The sequence below is a fragment of the Esox lucius genome, chromosome 3 (assembly GCF_011004845.1).
Source record: "Esox lucius isolate fEsoLuc1 chromosome 3, fEsoLuc1.pri, whole genome shotgun sequence".
In the NCBI taxonomy this organism is placed as follows: domain Eukaryota; kingdom Metazoa; phylum Chordata; class Actinopteri; order Esociformes; family Esocidae; genus Esox; species Esox lucius.
In genome coordinates, this window is record NC_047571.1 from 20,200,974 (window position 1) to 20,218,695 (window position 17,722).

General features: G+C 42.0%; 1 protein-coding gene across 1 annotated transcript; it reads left to right on the forward strand.

The window, feature by feature from the left end:
- The first annotated feature begins 12,807 nt into the window (after positions 1–12,807).
- LOC105022219 (C-C motif chemokine 17) lies at positions 12,808–14,355 on the forward strand. The gene is made up of 3 exons (XM_010890460.4): positions 12,808–12,923; positions 13,343–13,457; positions 13,635–14,355. The coding sequence occupies exons 1-3, from the start codon at positions 12,854–12,856 to the stop codon at positions 13,873–13,875; spliced, it is 426 nt and encodes a 141-aa protein (XP_010888762.1). The 5' UTR covers positions 12,808–12,853; the 3' UTR covers positions 13,876–14,355.
- The last annotated feature ends 3,367 nt before the right edge of the window (positions 14,356–17,722 follow it).

The window sequence follows — 17,722 nt, forward strand, 5'->3', positions numbered from 1 at the left end:
GTGAAAAAAGACCACTGGACCATTGTCTTTAAAAGTTACATGAGAAAAGTTGATATCTCAAACAATATGGCTTCCATTTTGAATTTGGTGAAAAACTTGTTAACGACATCTCCTCCGAGAAAGCTGAACGGATTTGCATGCCGTTTGGTATGAAGGACCTTTGAACCATTGTCTTTAACAGTTACATAAGGAAAGTTGATATCTCAAATAGTATGGCTGAAATCAGCAAATGAAATTGAGCTGGGCGGGTCTATGAATTTAGAAGTCTATTAATCCCAAATGGAACATCAAACAGCTATGAAACGAAACATACACGTAAATGTGTCTGTCAGGAATGGACAGAAAAAGTCCCATACAGAACTACCTCTTGGGGGCGCTATAAACATCACTGATGTTTCTCACGATTTTGCCGTTAATAAAAACACACTTAAACGACATCTCCTCCGAATCCACTGAACAGATCTCTCATCTCTCTCATCTTCATCCCAGCCAAGTGTCGAAATATAATCTCTCCACTTAGTCCTGGGCCTACCCCGAGGTCTCCTCCCAGCTGAACGTGCCTGGAACACCTCCCTAGGGAGACGTCCTGGGGGCATCCTTACCAGATGCCCAAACCACCTCAACTGGCTCCTTTCAACGCAAAAGAGCAGCGGCTCTCCTCCGAGTTCCTCACGGATGGCTGAGCTTCTCACCCTATCCCTAAGGGAGAAGCCAGCCACCCTTCTGAGAAAACCCATTTCAGCCGCTTGTACTCGCGATCTTGTTCTTTTGGTCATGACCCAGCCTTCATGACCATAGGTGAGGGTAGGAACGAAAATTGACCGGTATATCGAGAGCTATGCCTTCCGGCTCAGCTCTCTTTTTGTCACAACGGTGCGGTAAAACAAATTCAATACCGCCCCTGCTGCTCCGGCCAATCTCCCGCTCCATTGTCCCCTCACTTGCGAACAGACCCCGAGATACTTGAACTCCTTTGCTTGGGGTAACGCCTCATTCCCTACCCGGAGGAGGCACTCCATCGGTTTCCTGCTGAGAACCATGGCCTCAGATTTAGAGGTGCTAATCCTCATCCCAACCGCTTCGCACTCGGCTGAGTGCTGAAGGTCACAGACTGATGATGCCATCAGGACCACATCATCCACAAAAGGCAGCGATGAGATCCCCAGCCCAACGAACTGCAACCCCTCCCCACACCGACTACGCCTCGATATCCTGTCCATAAAAGTTACAAACAGGATTGGGCCAACACCCACCTGGAACGAGTCCGACTTACTACAGAGAACCTGAACACAGCTCTCAATTTGGACGTACAGGGATTGGATAGCCCTCAAAAGGGACCTCCTCACCCCATACTCCCGCAGCACCTCCCACATCTCCTGGGGGACCCGGTCATACACCTTCTCCAAATCCACAAAACACATGTAGACTGGATGGGCATATTCCCAGGCCCCCTCCAGGATCCTTGCAATAGTAAAGAGCTGGTCGGTTGTTCCGCGACCAGGACGGAATCCGCATTGTTCCCCTTCAATCTGAGGTTTGACTATCTGCTGAACCCTCCTTTCCAGTACCTTTTAGTAGACTTTCCCAGGGAGGCTGAGAAGTATGAGACCCCTGTAATTGGCACACACCCTCTGGTCCCCCTTTTTGAACAGGGGAACCACTACCCCGGTCCGCCACTCCTTAGGCACTTACACCGACTCCCATGCAATGTTGAAGAGGCATGTCTTCCAAGACATCCCCTCCACACCCAAAGCTTTCAACATTTCTGGACGGATCTCGTCAATCCCTGGAGCTTTGTCACTGTGGAGTTTTTTGACTACCTCAGTGACTTCTGCCATGGAGACTGACGATGCTTCCCCATCAGCCTCCAGCTCTGCCTCCACTATAGAGGGCGTGTTAGTGGGATTTAGGAGTTCCTCAAAGTGTGCCTTCCATCGCCCAATTACCTCAGTTGAGGTCAACAGTGTCCCATCCTTACTGTACACAGCTTGGATAGTTCCCCGTTTTCCCCTCCTGAGGTGGCGGACGGTTTTCCAGAAACACCTTGGTGCCAACCGAACGTCCTTCTCCATGGCTTCCCCAAACTCCTCCCACACCCGCTGTTTTGCCTCTTTCACAGCAGAGGTCGCAGCCCTTCGGGTCTGTCTGTACACTGCAACCGTCTCTGGAGTCCCTTTGGAGACCACCGGTGTCCACCAGGGTGTTCGAGGGTTACCGCCCCTTGATGCACCTAAGACCTTTAGACCACAGCTCCCCGCCGCAGCTTTGGCAATGGAGGCTTTGAACATCGACCACTCAGGTTCAATGCCCCCAAGCTCTGCCGGAGGTGTGAGTTGAAGATCTTTCGGACGGGGGCCTCCTCCAGATGTTCCCAGTTCACCCGCACTACCCATTTGGGTTTTCCCGGTCTGTCCAGAGTCTTCCCCCACCCCCTGACCCAACTCACCACCAGATGGTGATCGGTTGACAGCTCCGCCCCTCTCTTGACCCGAGTGTCCAAAACATGCAGTCTCAGGTCCGATGACATGATCACAAAAATCAATCATCAACCTTCGGCCTAGGGTGCTCTGGTATCACGTACACTTAAGAGCATCCTTATGTTCGAACATAGTGTTCGTTAAACTCCCATACAGAAATACCGCTTGGGGGCGCTATAAACATAACCGATGTTTCTCACGATTTTGCCGTTGATAAAAACACACTTAACTGACATTTCCTCCAAAACAGCTGAATGGATTTGGATGACAATTGGTGTAAAGGACAACTGGACCATTGTCTTTAAAAGTTATATTATTGTAAATGTTTCTGGTGGATTTTCAAAATATGCATGTGCTATTTCGGGTATTATAGATCACAACCAGATAAGACTATTCTATCTGCCAGCCAGCCCTGTGGTGTAGTGGGAACATCCCAGTCCTTCAATATTGTCACCCCAGTTCGATTCCCTTCTCAAACATTCCAAATTCTAGATCTCATAGATGCCTTTCCACAATACATACTGAAATACCATGATTTTCATTTATTTGCGAGAATACTTGTATTACGTGACCCTTTTATGCTGTTATTGTTTTCCAAAGAAAGGAACCAGCCATGGAGTGATTGGAGTAAATTATTTTGTTATAAGTAGGATGTATAGCTATTAGCTAGCCATCTATAATAATCTCTGTACAACAGTACACTTTAGTTCTGTTACAAACGTTTTGTTGCCAACTTTATCTCAGCAAAATTGTAATGGCTGGGGTAGAATTTACATTTGGAGAGGATAGAGAGCTGTAGGGACAACTTGTAGCCCCTGTGGAGTAGTGGGGACATCCCTGTTCTGCAATATTCTGACCCTGGTTCAATTCCTCTCTGAGATGTTCTAAATATTGTATTTCAGAAATGTATATCCACTCTGTACTCTTCACACAACAATATATATCCCGTCTGTAATACCATGATTCTCATATGTTTAGGAGAAGAACTGTTTTACGTGACCCTTATATACTGTTATTGTTTTCCAAAGACACAAATCAGCCATGAAGTGATTGTAGTCATTGTTTTCATTATAAGTAGGATGTATAGCTATTAGCTATATAGTCTTTGTGCAAGACTGCTCTTTAGTTCCGTTAATAAATGTTATTTTGTCCACGTTATTTCAGCAAAAATGTAATGGCTGAGGTAAAAGTAGAATTCTGCTGTTTAAATAGTATAATGATTAAAGACAGTCTGCCACATAGAAAACCAGGGATTGAAACCCGCCAGCGACAACAATATTCTTCCCTCCTAATCGGCTGAACTAGGATTGCCTGGTTCCTTTTCTGTTTTCAAGGTCTTTTTATTTTGTTTTGATTTCCTCTCCTTCGATTGGACATCCTGACTACTAGCGGCATTGGGCATTTTTAAATATCAAAACATTTCTCTAGTGACAGCATGCAGTGAGATGCTTCCTGTGTCCCGCTTGGCCCCCTGAAACGCTGCTCGCAGCTTTAATAATTTTTCTTTGTAATGCTCCTCTTAATGAATTGTGCTGTATAAATAAACTTGCTTGCTTGCTACCAGGCTATCCACAACTCTGAACCCAGAGATCTGTCTGACCTCATCCTACCCTACTGCCCCACAACCACACTTAATTCCAGGTCTCCCCGTCTCCCTTTACAAGACCAATGGCAGACAAAAAAGCTTTGAATGATAGCGTCTGGCAAATGGCTATGTAAATGCCAAATCTTGGTGACAACTGATAGTCTGATGACAGGGCTTTCAGTTGTGTAGCGCCTTGTCTGTGGAACCCACTGTCACAGCTACAGATTCTCTGGCCTTGTTCAAGTCACAGCTAAAATAAATGATGTGGGAAAAGCTTATAATAATAATACATCATTATTATTATTAATAGTAAATACTTAATATTTTATGTTGATCTATAATCCACTAAATAGTGTATCTTTAGGAAAGCCTATATTAATGACTAATGATGTATCATTTAGTGACTAGTGAGTCTACAACCCATTTCAACACGTTACACCCTTAACAGTAAATGTAAAAGGAATAACATTGGGTGACTAACCTACAGATCTCCACAACCCACCACACATTTTCAGCGTGAATAATTGTAGAACATTTTCCACACATGTAGACATTTTAAATAAGGATGTATTGCGTGTGTATGTCTTCTACTTTAACTGAGAGACTGGGACTTCAACAGCCATTGCAAATGTGAATCATTTGGAATAATGTTCAAACTTTCACAAGTCTTAGGGCAGTATTTTTAAATTGTTGTTTGTAAAAATTGATGAAACTCACAAATTTTTTGGGGAATCATTGATGGAAAGCAATATCGAAAACCTGTCTCAGATTTCTTAGATTTCTGTAAGCATATTTTAGTTAGGACAAAGTGTTAAGCAATCATAACAATGTAGTGCACTGCTCCAAAAAATTAAGGGATCACTCAAATCACACACCGGGTCTCAGTGAAGGAAATAAATGAAAGATCAAAATCTTTAATGTACATGGTGTAATTCATTGAGAACAAAATGACATAACAACGGTCAATGCAAACCAAAATCACCAACCCGATTGAGGGCTGGATTCAAACTCACTCCAAAAATCGAAGTCAAAAATTTAAATATCAGGCTTTCAACTTACAATATGATTTAGTAGTGTGTCTGGCCCTCACGTGTCTGTATGCACTCCCGATACAGTCTGGGCATGCTCCTGATGAGAAGGCGGATGGTGGGGGGGGGGGGGGTCTCCTCCCAGACTTGGATTAAGGCATCAGTGAGCTCCTGGACAGTCTGTGGCGCTACTTGGCGGTGTCAGACGCACCGATACATAACATCCCAGAGGTGAGGGCCAGTCAGTGGCATCAATGTCATCCAGGAACTGCCAACACACTCTGGCCGCATGAGGCCGGGCTGCACCAGTGTAAGGTCTTATGATATGTCTGAGGATTTCATCCCGGTACCTAACAGCAGTCAGGGTTCCGTTGCCTAGAACATGGAGGTCTGTGCGATCTTCCATGGATATGCCTCCCCAGACAATCACTGACCCACTGCCAAACCGCGATGTTGCAGGCAGCATAACGTTCCCAATGGCGTCTCCAGACTCTCCAGTGCTCAGTGTGAACCTGCTCTCATATGTGAAGAGAACAGGGCATCAATGTCAGACCTGCCAATTCTGGTGTTCTCTGGCGAATGTCAATCGAGCTTCACTGTGCTGGGTTGTCAGCACAGGTCCCACTAGAGGACGTTGGGGCCCTCATGCCACCCTCATGGAGTCTGTTTCTGACAGTTTGGTCAGAAACATGCACACCAGTAGCCCGCTGGAGGTCATTTTGTAGGGCTCTGGCAGTGCTCTTCCTGCTCCTCCTCACACAAAGGAGCAGATACTGGTCCTGCTGCTGGGTAGATGCCCTTCTAAGGTCCTGTCCAGTGCTCCTCGTGTAACGGTCTGTCTCCTGGTATCTCCTCCATGCTCTTGAGACTGTACTGGGAGACACAGCAAACCTTCATACAGCAAACCTACTTGATGTATGGATGTGCCATCCTGGAGTAGCTGGAATACCCGTGCAACCTGAATGGGCTGCAGATTCCGCCTCATGCTGCCAGTCGTGACAAGGTCACTAGCTAAACGCAAAAGAAGAAACCCCTAACCCTTGAGAAGAATCAATCAGGAAGGATAAGGGGAGAGCAATTATCTGAGGCCACTACCTGCAAAACCATTCCATTTTCGGGGTTGTCTTGCTGTTGCCTCTCCAGTACCCCTGTTGTCACCTTCATTTACACCAAACCAGGTGACTTTGATTCACAATTACTTACAATTCCTAACTGGACAGATTGCTATGCCTGAATCTTAATTGACTTGGTGCTATACTGTGATGACGTGCTCCCTTCATTTTTTTTAACAGTGTTTTTCTTGGAAAGTAATTTGTCTTGCATTACATCCAATTTAGCAAATTTTTTGCAGAAACATTCATTTGACTTCTTATGTCCCTCAGAATGACACACGTTTCCTCTACATCCATTACATCTACACGGAATTCTTCAGTTTTAGGTAAAAATGAGATGTGCCAAAACTCTTTCGATTTTTAAAACAAATATTTGGTTCATAAAACAAATGTTTTGTTCATCTGGTGTACCTCTGATGCAGCAACCATTTCCCATTACTGGTGTTACCAAATATTATGTAAATCTTGTTTTAATGAAATAGTTTTCAAGACAATATTTTGTTGTCTAAATATTCTCTTAGTGAAATTTCAGAGACAAAGTATATATGTTTTGGTCCATCAGTAACTCCTCATCAAATTCACTGAGATCATGCAATTGTGACAAAAATAGTGAACTGGTATTGTACTAAGGTTTGGGCCAGTTTTTGTAGAATATATATAGAGGATATACTGTCTGTGTCTCTCAGCCAAAGACATTTATTATTATCTCACTACAGATTTCCAGTCTCTCACCACCCCCCACCCCCCCCCCCCACCACTCTCCACTTCCCCAATTTCAGAAGTTCAGCTTTTTCATTCATTCTCTAAAATCCAATTCATACGCCAGCATTTGTTTCCTACAAACTCCCATATCTCCCGTAAAAACAAGAGTATACTTAAAACTGCAGGGAAAATATGTGAGTGTCATACGTTATGCACAGTTAGGTACGAATAAACAAATGAGTAAGCATAACAAAGGAAAACAAATAGATACTGACAAAATAGAACTGATTAGGTTCACAATGTTTATCCAGTAGTATAGTCTGCAGCCATTCTACGCCATCTTGTGTTTAAAAGAGTGCTTAGACCTCTTCATGAGGTAAGGCATTACAGTTTTTCTGAATCGCTTTGGCTTAATAATTGTTTTTCAAAACAATTAATTCAAATCTCTAGTTTCTTGCACACCAGATTAGAATTTGTTATTCATTTAAGAAAATAGCACATGGTTTGGCACATGTGCAAAAGAGTAAGTACAATTGTATGCTGTACAATAGGCATGATACCTACATGCACATGGCTTGGTGATCAAAACTGATGAGTTGATTCTAACTGAAATTTTCAAACTCTTCAAAACTTCTAAAGATTCTTTCATTGTGTAAGCCATCACATGCAAAACGATCCATTACATTAAAAAAATCTGTTAGACATGTAGTTGTGCTCACAAGTGCGCATACCCTGGCCAAAACTTAGAAATTCTGGCATTGATTTTGAAAATATGACTGATCATGCAAAGAACTGCCAGTCAGTACTGTTCTTTCACTTTTCAGGAAGTGGAAAATTCAGGGATATCTTGATACAAAGCCAAGTTCAAGTAGACCAAGAAAAATTTCAGCCAAATCTCCCAGAAGAATTGTTAAGGATACAAAGAAAAACCCACAGGTAACCTCAGGAGAAACACCGGCTGCTCTGGAAAAAGTCACGACCATAAAAAATAAAAGCCTTTGCTGCGCCAATGCCACAAAAAAGCCTGGTAACAACACATTGACGCGTCAGCTTCTGGCACACTGTAATTTGGAGTGACAAGACCAAATTAGAGCTTTACAGTCACAACCATGAGCAATATGCTTGGAGAGGGGTCAACAAGGCCTCTAGTGAACAGAATACCATCACCATTGTGAAGCATGGTGGTGGCTCACTCATGTTTTGGGGGGGTGTGAGCATTAAAGGCACGGGAATCTTGTGGAAATTGATTGCAAATGAATGCAGCGTGTTATCAAAAAATATTGGCAGGCAGTTTGCATTCTTCTGCACGACAGCTGCGCATGGGACGCTCTTGGACTTTCCAGCATGACAATGACCCTAAGCACAAGGCCATGTTGACTCTTCAGGGGTTACAGCACCAGGGAGATTTCAAACATGCAGTTCATGCAAGACGACCAAAGACTTTGCATGACCTGGAGGCATTTTGCCTAAAACGAATGGGCAGCTATACCACCTGCAAGAATTCAAGATGCTGAAGGAGGTAATACACAGTATTATTGACTAAGGGTATGCAGACTTTTGAACAGGTGTCAGTTAATTTTTTTCTTTGTTGCCATGTTTTGTTTTATGATTGTGCCGTTCTGTTATGACCTACAGTTGAATTTGAATCCCATAAGAAATAAAATACGTGTTTTGCCTGCTCACTCATGTTTTCTTTACAAATGGTACAAATATGATCAATTCTCCAAGGGTATGCAAACTTGTGTATATTCCATAAATATCTATGACATGAAATGTTTGTGAAGGCTGCTAAATTGGCAAATGACCTGCCAGGTGACATAGTAATTAAATAGGATTTGCCTGGAGATTTTTCCTCTCAGTGCATCACAAGGGAAAACATCAGATGTTGATGGAAATCTCTTGCCAGACCAAGAGTGACAGGATGTCCAACCAGAAGATGGGAATGTGTAGTGTTACGTACCATGAGAAGGTGCAATTCATTGTTTGGTTTTTTACACAACCTTCACAGGTTTTTTCATTGTCGTTTTTTTGTTTGTTTTGTAATAATTATGTAATAATTGACATTGAAATGTGAATTTTCTTTTTAAATGTAACACATTGCTAAATTTACTGTATACATACAAATATGCACGTCTTTTTTCTGTGCATTGCAGTATTGTACATTATTGACTTTTCCCATTAAACTTTTACCTACTTTTGAAACTGGTATCTATAAAGCTCAGTGTGATACACAATAGCATTCAACTAGTCAAACCTGACATTCTTGTGTAGTACAGTAGTACAGTCAGACTCAACAAGAAAGTAGATAAAAACAAAAATGTATATATAACAAACATTTCCAGGGTTGACTGCCATAGTAAAAAACATCTCAACATTCTGACACAATAACCAGGTTTTGAAGCATGAATTAAAATTTTAAACAGTCTTAATGTTCTCTAAACTGTGAGTACAATTGTCACAAATGTTTCATGGGACATCACAACCCTATGGCATGTCTGCATAATGTAGTAGCTCACCCAAAACATTTAATTCATGCTTGAAAACCTAGTTGTTGGGTCTGTAAATTGGCTAGTCCCAATTTACGTATTGCACATCAACTGATCAATGCGATTGGTGAGTCACAGCCTAGCAGACAACCACGGGGCCCATCAACTCATCCATCCATGTCCAGCCTGGAGTGTTTCGCGGGCCAACATTTACACAGCTGGGATGGAGTGAATGAAACATGCAACTCAGAGCGATGGGCACATTTTTACGGTGTCTTTATTGTTTAATTTGCACAGGGTGTTATTAAACATGGTTGATGATAAGTGGTTTAAGTCCTAATTTAGCTCAATATGCATCATTTGGGGGTTTGTGTTGAACTCATAGAGTGCTTTTGTTCTGCATATTCAGTCCTTATTAGGTTTGTCCCATTTTCTTAATTCTTGGTTGATAAATGCTTCCACACTACACCATTTAGGTCAGATTCTATCGGCAGTCAAGTTCAGTGTTCTTGTCTCTTTCTTTCTTCCTCTCTTCATGCTTCTCATTCTTTTTATTTTCTCTGTCTTTCTTTCTCTTTGTGCTTCTCTTCTGTTCTGTTTCTAACTCTCTCTCCGTTCTGTTCAGATGCATGCATGTAGATGCATGCATGTAGATGCATGCATGTAGATACATGCATGTAGATGTATGTGCCATATGACCACTTTGTAGCTCCTGGGTCTCTGCCTAATTTGCATGGAACATATGAATAGGTCATAAGTACATATGTGGCTGTTATTCAGGCCACTTTCTGTAGGTACTTTACATACCTGTTTCAACAGGATGTGGTGCTTTTAATGCAAGCAATTCTGAAACTACTGAGAAACCCACAATGACCCCAGACCCCAACACCTAGACTGAAAACTCTGTTGTTACTTATCTTGTCCTCTCTCTTCCTCCTCCTCCATCCTCATTCAGATCTTACCCTTTCACACTTTGACCTTGGCTGAAGGTCACTTGACCACAGAAATAACTGAGTGTGCGTATGGTCCATTTGTTTTTCTCTGAGAGGAACAGGGTGGTCTAAGTCATCAATGAATGGAAAGTTGAGAAAAATACCAGTTATAATGTTTCCTATCAGACAATATGACTGGTGTTTCCACAGTCAGCTTACCTTTAAAGTGATCAACATATGAGTTGACCATTGCGGAGGAGACATCAAAAACAGTGTTGTCTGGGTGCCAGTCTCTTTACGTAAAATTCAAGTTCTTGCCACCTTGCCACAACTGATGCATCTTGTTGTGTTTCTGTTCGGCGAACGGAGATCAGAGATGGGAATGTAAGCTTTAAAGACTGTTACCCGGGCTCAGATCAAACTGGACACAAACTACTTACATGACACAAACAATACTTATACGACACCAACAGGGCTTGACATTGGCACCCGCCCACCCGCCAAATGCAGGTAGAATTTGGCTGTGGCGTGTAACACAGTCACTCTTACTAGCCACTTTGGCAGGTGACATTCTATACTATATCCATACACAGGGAATTGAATTCAAAGCTCAAAGGCAACAGCCTTCCCAAAATCTCGCACCGCCTCTGTGTGTTGGCATGGTAAAACATGATTTTGCGGTAATATACAAACTACCAGCGAAACACAGCAGCTAAAATGACGGTAGGAGGAAACGTTTTCCATATTGAGTGTTGCCAGGTGCGATATGTTTCCTGCACAATTGAGTTATTTTCATGGGCTTGGGCGGATCGGCTTTATTTCTGGAGTCTGCAGCAGAATACAGTTTATGGTCAATGAAATCTGGCAACCTTGCATGCAGTACCACACGGGTCAAGACATCGCGGAGTAATGTCGGAAAAGCAGGTGGATCCTAGTTTTCTTTTACACCCAAGCATGTCAAAATATTCCATTCCAACTTAATAACCTCAAACTACATATAATCTGCTAAACCTTTTTAGGTGCCTAAAAATACAGATTCGTTTTAAATGAGATATCCCGAGACAAACGAAGATGATTCGTGAAAAGACCATCAGATTAGGTTGTGTACTATCACCAAAAACATTAGGTTATGTATGTAATATATAGAGTGAAAAAATATATATATTTGACATATTTAAGTTAATATAAATATATGAACGTGAAGACGCTGGATCAGCGACAGCAACATAGCCTAGTAGAGCTGAATGTCGAGAGAGATTAACGATGTAACAAGGATGAGGAAAAAACGGCATGGCTGTCATGTCGAGAGAGATTAACGATGTAACAAGGATGAGGAAAGAACTTGACAAGGCTGTAATGTCGAGAGAGACTAACGATGTAACAAGGATGAGGAAAAAACTTGACAAGGCTGCAATGTTGAGAGAGACTAACGATGTAACAAGGATGAGGAAAAAACTTGACAAGACTGTAATAAATACAGCTCTGTTTCGTTTTTTTATGCAAGTCTATTTGAACAAGAACATAGCATAACAAAAATAGACAACAATAATATTGACTGCGATTAATTATAAAGCTGATGGGTGATTTCACATTTCCTTTTTAAATAACATGTTAATAGTTCAAGGTTATGTTAAGAATAAATGTATTGCCTGCACATTTTGGTTGATATTAGGGAGGACATTGTAGCATGCATTAGCTGCTCAAGTGGACATGGACAACAGGTCAGATTTAACACTATAATAGTATTTTTCAAGTGTGTAGCCACATTATATGAAGTATTTCACAGAGAGGTGTCTGGTGGGGTACCACCATTGCCTAAAAGCGACTGAACCAGTGAACAAGACAGGCTAAGATGTAGCACACCATAGTCACCATAGTCATTATTTTTACTGATACAAACTTGTAATATTAAATGGTTATTAACTCTGAGTTCTTGCTTTACCCTTGCAGTAAATGACTCACTTCTGCACACTTGCCGACGCTCTGAACTGAACTTTCATGTTGAATTGCTATCTTCCCACAAAGGAGTACAATGCCTCATTCATAGTTTGTTACAGTTAGTGAGTGGATTGTTTTACGTCCCACACAAATTCACTTTCCATTTGGGTGTGTGAAACTTCTAAAAATATCCCCTTTCGTTTTCCTTTTATTTTGTGTGTCACCTAACACCAGCAATTGGAGAAAGCCATGTATGTTACACATGTTATATACAGTCTGACCGAAACACAGTGCTCTCTATCCATAACTAGGAATTAAACAAGACTCTCCATGCTATGGCTACAGCTGCCTCTTCCGACACCACTTCGGAAAACTGTCGAACTGTCAGCAGTGATGTGACGGTTGGGGGAAACAGGTCTCATAGTTAGAGGGTCTGTGGGAGGAAACAGACAGTGATGCTCTGAGTAGGAAAAGTATTTGCATATACAGAGGAGGGTTATGTCTGTGCAGGAGTCTGTGGTTGGTGGGCTCGATATGAGCTGCAGTTTTGGAGATGCTATCTGATCTAACTCAGAGCTAACAATTCAGACAGCATGCTTGCCCTCATCTCTCTCCTGCTTCTTTTCATCAACACATTACTGATATCCTCTACTTCTGCTCAAGGTTTGTGTGTGTGCATATTCTCTTACCATGCCTTTGAACATATTGTTTTAGCTGTGGTTTGTGTTAAGATAAGGGCATTGATAATAATTGATAACAATGGACATTGATAATAATGGATTGAGTGAGAAAAATTATATAATGCTTTTTAAGTACAACGTATACGAATGATGCCAAGGACAGTGATGATGATGTGGATGACGATGAGGAAAATGAACATGATGATAAGGAAAATGAACATGAGGATGAGGATAGTGAACATGATGATGAGGAGAGTGAACATGATGATGAGGATAGTGAACATGATGATGAGGATAGTGAACATGATAATGAGGATAGTGAACATGTGGATGAGGATGATGAACATGTGGATGAGGATGAGAATAATGAACACTGTGTTGAAAATCTTGTCTTTTTCGTAGCCAGTGGACCAGCTCCTGCCTGCTGTACAGAGATTAAAGGCACGATAGTGCCCATTAAATTGCTCAAACGCTACTACCTACAGAACACAGCCCTGTGTAACATCAAAGCAGTAACGTATGTTCTCATAATGGTGTATAGGTGTTTATATCAGATGGGAATACGTAATGTGTAAGCACTAGGAATGCGTTCATAATGCATTATACTCAGGTAGACATTTGTTTCATAGGAAGCGTCTTGGTTTAGTGTCTGCCGTGACTGTTCTAATTGTCTTTTACACCTTTTCTTTCCCAGGTTTGTTACTATGAAAGACATACGGATCTGCTCTGACCTTTCCAACAATTGGGCAAAGAAAGCTATGAAGCACCTGGACAGGAAAAAGCGTGAAACACTGAAAAATATTGACATCACCTCAACTACAACTACCACCACAGATCCATTGTGCATTCACTCTCACAAAACAACACACAACAAGATGTCAGCTCACAACCCCAAAACATCAAATGTGCATAAACATAGACGAATTGAGACATGACAGATATCACATCACCGTTTTAGCACAGATTTATTGTTTAACTATTGAGCTATTTTAACTACAGTGCGATATATGTCCTGTGCTCACTGGATTACAAAAAAGAGCAACGCAGAGCAATAGGACTAAATCCGGAAATCTCTGTCCTAATAACATTGCATCTCCTTCTTGACATCTGTCCTATGAACGCGGGGACCTCCATCTTTGCCGTTGCTTCTCTATGGTCAACATATCTGATCACCTAACGTAGATAGCAGAGCTTTTTCTATTTGCTTTTTGTCTTTTGACTTTGAATGTTTGAATATTTTCCATATGCAATATGTATTGCACACTGTCACTTTAATGTCTTTATAAATGTATCAATTATTACATGACATTACTAGTGCATTTACACTGTGAGTTTGGTCATTTTGTTAATTTTCTGACAATATTCAAGTATAAATAAATAATGTACAATGATTCCAGATAAAATAAAACATTTTGTGGGTGATAAATTGACTTTCAGTCATTCCTTCTGTGATTCTATGAGATATAGACTTTTACAATATTTAGTTAGAACCAGACCTGAGGACCCTGTTATATTCAACTCTGCCACCAGGCAGTGAGATTGGTCACAACTCACTGCCTGGTGGCAGAGACATGTTTAAAATATGTGGTTAGGCTTCTGGTATAAAATGGCTGCCATGGAAGACATTAATGCATAAGCAGCATTTAAGAACACTGTGCTAGTTGAAAATCATATAATCAAAGCAAACCATTAGAATGGTAACAGGGGGTAAGAGAAAAGTACAGTTTGAGGTTACAGTGGATCTTTAAAGGTCGCTACTTTCATAATCGTGTGTTTGTGTGCGAGAGTCATGTATTGAGTGTGGATGACAGTATAATGTTCATGGAGCCTGAGTCACAAATGGCTGGGGGAGGGAGTAACCCATCAGAGAAGGGACCCTGAAGAATGTTGTGAATATTAGTCCCTTTTGTTGTTTTGTGATTAATCATTTCCTTGGTCGCAGGTGAACAAATGCAAATTTTCATGGTGCTTGCAATGCCAGAGGTTGTGGGTTCGATACCAACAAGGAACCAGGTTGGAAATGTATGCCCTCACTACAGCAAGTCACTCTGGGTAAGGGTGTCAGCTAAATTACAAAAAAAATCACTCAGTGCTTTTTAGCCGCATCTTCCGCGATCTTCTTGGATCTGATGCAAAAAGCTTGCTACACTTGTATTTAGGGTGTTTTCCCACTCTTCTCTTCAGGTCTTCTCAAGCTCTGTCAGTTTGGATGGGGAATGTTGCTGCACCGTCATTTTCAGATCTCTTCAGAGAACTTTGACCAGGTTGAAGTCCGGTTTCTGGCTGGTCCACTCAAGGACATTCAATGACTTGAAGCCACTCCTGTCTGGAGAAGGTTTGGCTGGAGAAGATTGGCATTGTCTTGGTCGGAGAAGGTTTTCTTCAAGGATCTGTCTGTACTTTGCTCCAGCAGCAGCTGTCACAAAGTGCTTTTACAAAACACCGGGCCTTAAACCCCAAGGAGCAAACAATAGTAGTGTTGAATTTCAGTGGCTAGGAAAATCTTCCTAAGAAGGGAGAAATTTAAGAAGAAACCTAGAGAGGACCCATGCTCAGAGGGGTGGCCAGTCCTCTTCTGGCTGTGCCGGGTGAACATATTAAGAGTACAAATTGTGATCATTAATAAATGCATGTGGGCTGAGTCCCGAGTCTATTTAAATGTAGTCCCGGACTGAAGCATGACCAGAGGGACAAGGACAGGGACAACACTGGGGAGGGGGGAGGTGTCAGCACAGTGTCAGCTGAAATTGTCAGGTATCATCTTGATCTGCAATACAACCAGGAGGACTTTGGACAGGGACAGCAACGGGTATTTCAAGGCTGGTACTCCAGAGGTGTTGGCCAAGACCTCATGTCCTCCTAAGTTTAAAACGGCAGGAGTCAGGGACATTTTTGAAAATGCATTCCTTAGATCTACAGGGATTTATAGTGGAGAAAGAGAACTGACCCTACTCTTCTAGCACAATAATATAGCAGCGTAAGACCTTGGGGCTGAGACAGGGGGGTCCAGTGACACTGTAGCCCTATCTGGGGAAGGCCCCGGACAGGGCCCAACAGGCAGGAAATCAATCCACCCACATTGCCAAGCCTCAACCAAAGGGACCCCCACCAACTGCAACCACCCTGAAAGAGGGCAGAGTATTGCCAGCAGAGTACAGCCCAATTGCACAAGTGCGCAACAGAGAGACAACAACAAGCCATTGACTCTGCCCCCGAATGGCATTGGAGGGAGGGCATCCCAGTGGCAATGAGAGCCCACCTGGCAAGACAGCAAGGGTGGACAGTATCAAGCCTTTCTGGTCACCTTCATGCCCTTGGGCCAGACTACACTTAATCATAGACCATGCTGTAGAGATGAGTCTTTAGTAGACACTTGAAAGTTTTCACTGAGTTTGCATTTCTTAACTTAATTGGCAAATCATTCCACAGCAGTGGAGTTCTATGTGAGAAGGCCCTGCCTCTGGCTCTTTCTTTAGAAATTCTAGGTACATTTAAAAGGCCTGCATCTTGCGATCTAAGGTTACGTGTAGGCATGTATGGCTGGATCATTTCAGCAAGGTAAGTAGGAGCAAGTCCATGTATTGATTTATAGGTTAACAGGCAGCCAGTGTAAAGAGGCTAGAAGTTAGGATTCTAGCAGACGTGTGCCGCAATAATTGAAGTTTATTTATTGATTTGTCAGGGTAACTGGAAAGAAGAGCATTGTAGTAATCTAATCTAGAAGTAACAAAAACATGGATTAGTTTATCTGCATCAGTTTTTGATAGAAAGTTTCAGATTTTTGCAATGTTTCAAAGATAAAAATAAGCAACTCTTGAGACATATTTTATATGTTCATCAAAGGAAAGGTCAGGGTCAAGGGTAACGCTGAGGTTTCTTACAGTTTTTTGGGATACGACCATGCAGTCGTCGAGGTTCACAGTGAGATCTACTAATAAAGCTCTTTGTTTATTGGGTCCTAAAACGAGCATTTCTGTTTTTCTTGAGTTTAAAAGCAAGAAGTTCTCAGTCATCCACTCCCTAATATCTGAAACACATGCTTCCAAAGTAGCTAATTTTGGGGCTTCTCCATGCTTCATTGAAATATATAACTGTGTCATCAGCATAACAGTGAAAATTGAAATTGTGATTCCAGGTTACATCACCCAGAGGCAGCATATATAGTGAGAACAATAATGGGCTCAGAACCAAGCCTTGAGGAACACCAAAACATGCCTTTGATTTGTCAGAGGATATGCCATCCACACATACAAACTGATATCTTTCAGATAAATAAGATTTAAACCAGGCTAGAACATGTTCACGTAGTGCAGTCTCAGTACTATGATGGGGTCTGAAACCGGACTGGAGCATTTCATCAATGGTATTTGTCTTCAGGAAGGCATTCAGTTGTTGGGAAACACATTTTTCTAAGATTTCTGAGAGGAACGGGAGGTTCGATATTGACCTATAGTTGTTTAATATGTTTGGTTCCGAAACCAAAAGCGAGCACATCAGGTTATATCATCATTACCTCACAGATTATTGTGTCATTATGTTTGAGACAGTGTGGTGCATTATTTCGTTGCATTAAAAAAGGAAAGACAAGCAGTTCATACTCCGTTTTTTTTGTGTTTGCCTTTCATTTTGACGCACTCGCTACCCTGGCACCTCACAGTGTCTGGTATCCTCCAGATGTGACATTTAGCATTCAGCCTGAAGAGTTCCATCCTGGTTTCATCAGGCCAGAAAATCTTTTCTCATGGTCCAAGAGTCCTTTTGGTGCCTTTTGGCAAACTCCAA

What these genes read in the sequence shown, in the direction of transcription:
- LOC105022219 (XM_010890460.4), top strand. Translation starts at nt 12,854, where the DNA reads ATGCTTGCCCTCATCTCTCTCCTGCTTCTTTTCATCAACACATTACTG. An exon ending in ATCCTCTACTTCTGCTCAAG is followed by an intron (nt 12,924 to 13,342) that starts GTTTGTGTGTGT and finishes TCTTTTTCGTAG; the next exon opens with CCAGTGGACCAGCTCCTGCC. An exon ending in TGTAACATCAAAGCAGTAAC is followed by an intron (nt 13,458 to 13,634) that starts GTATGTTCTCAT and finishes TTTCTTTCCCAG; the next exon opens with GTTTGTTACTATGAAAGACA.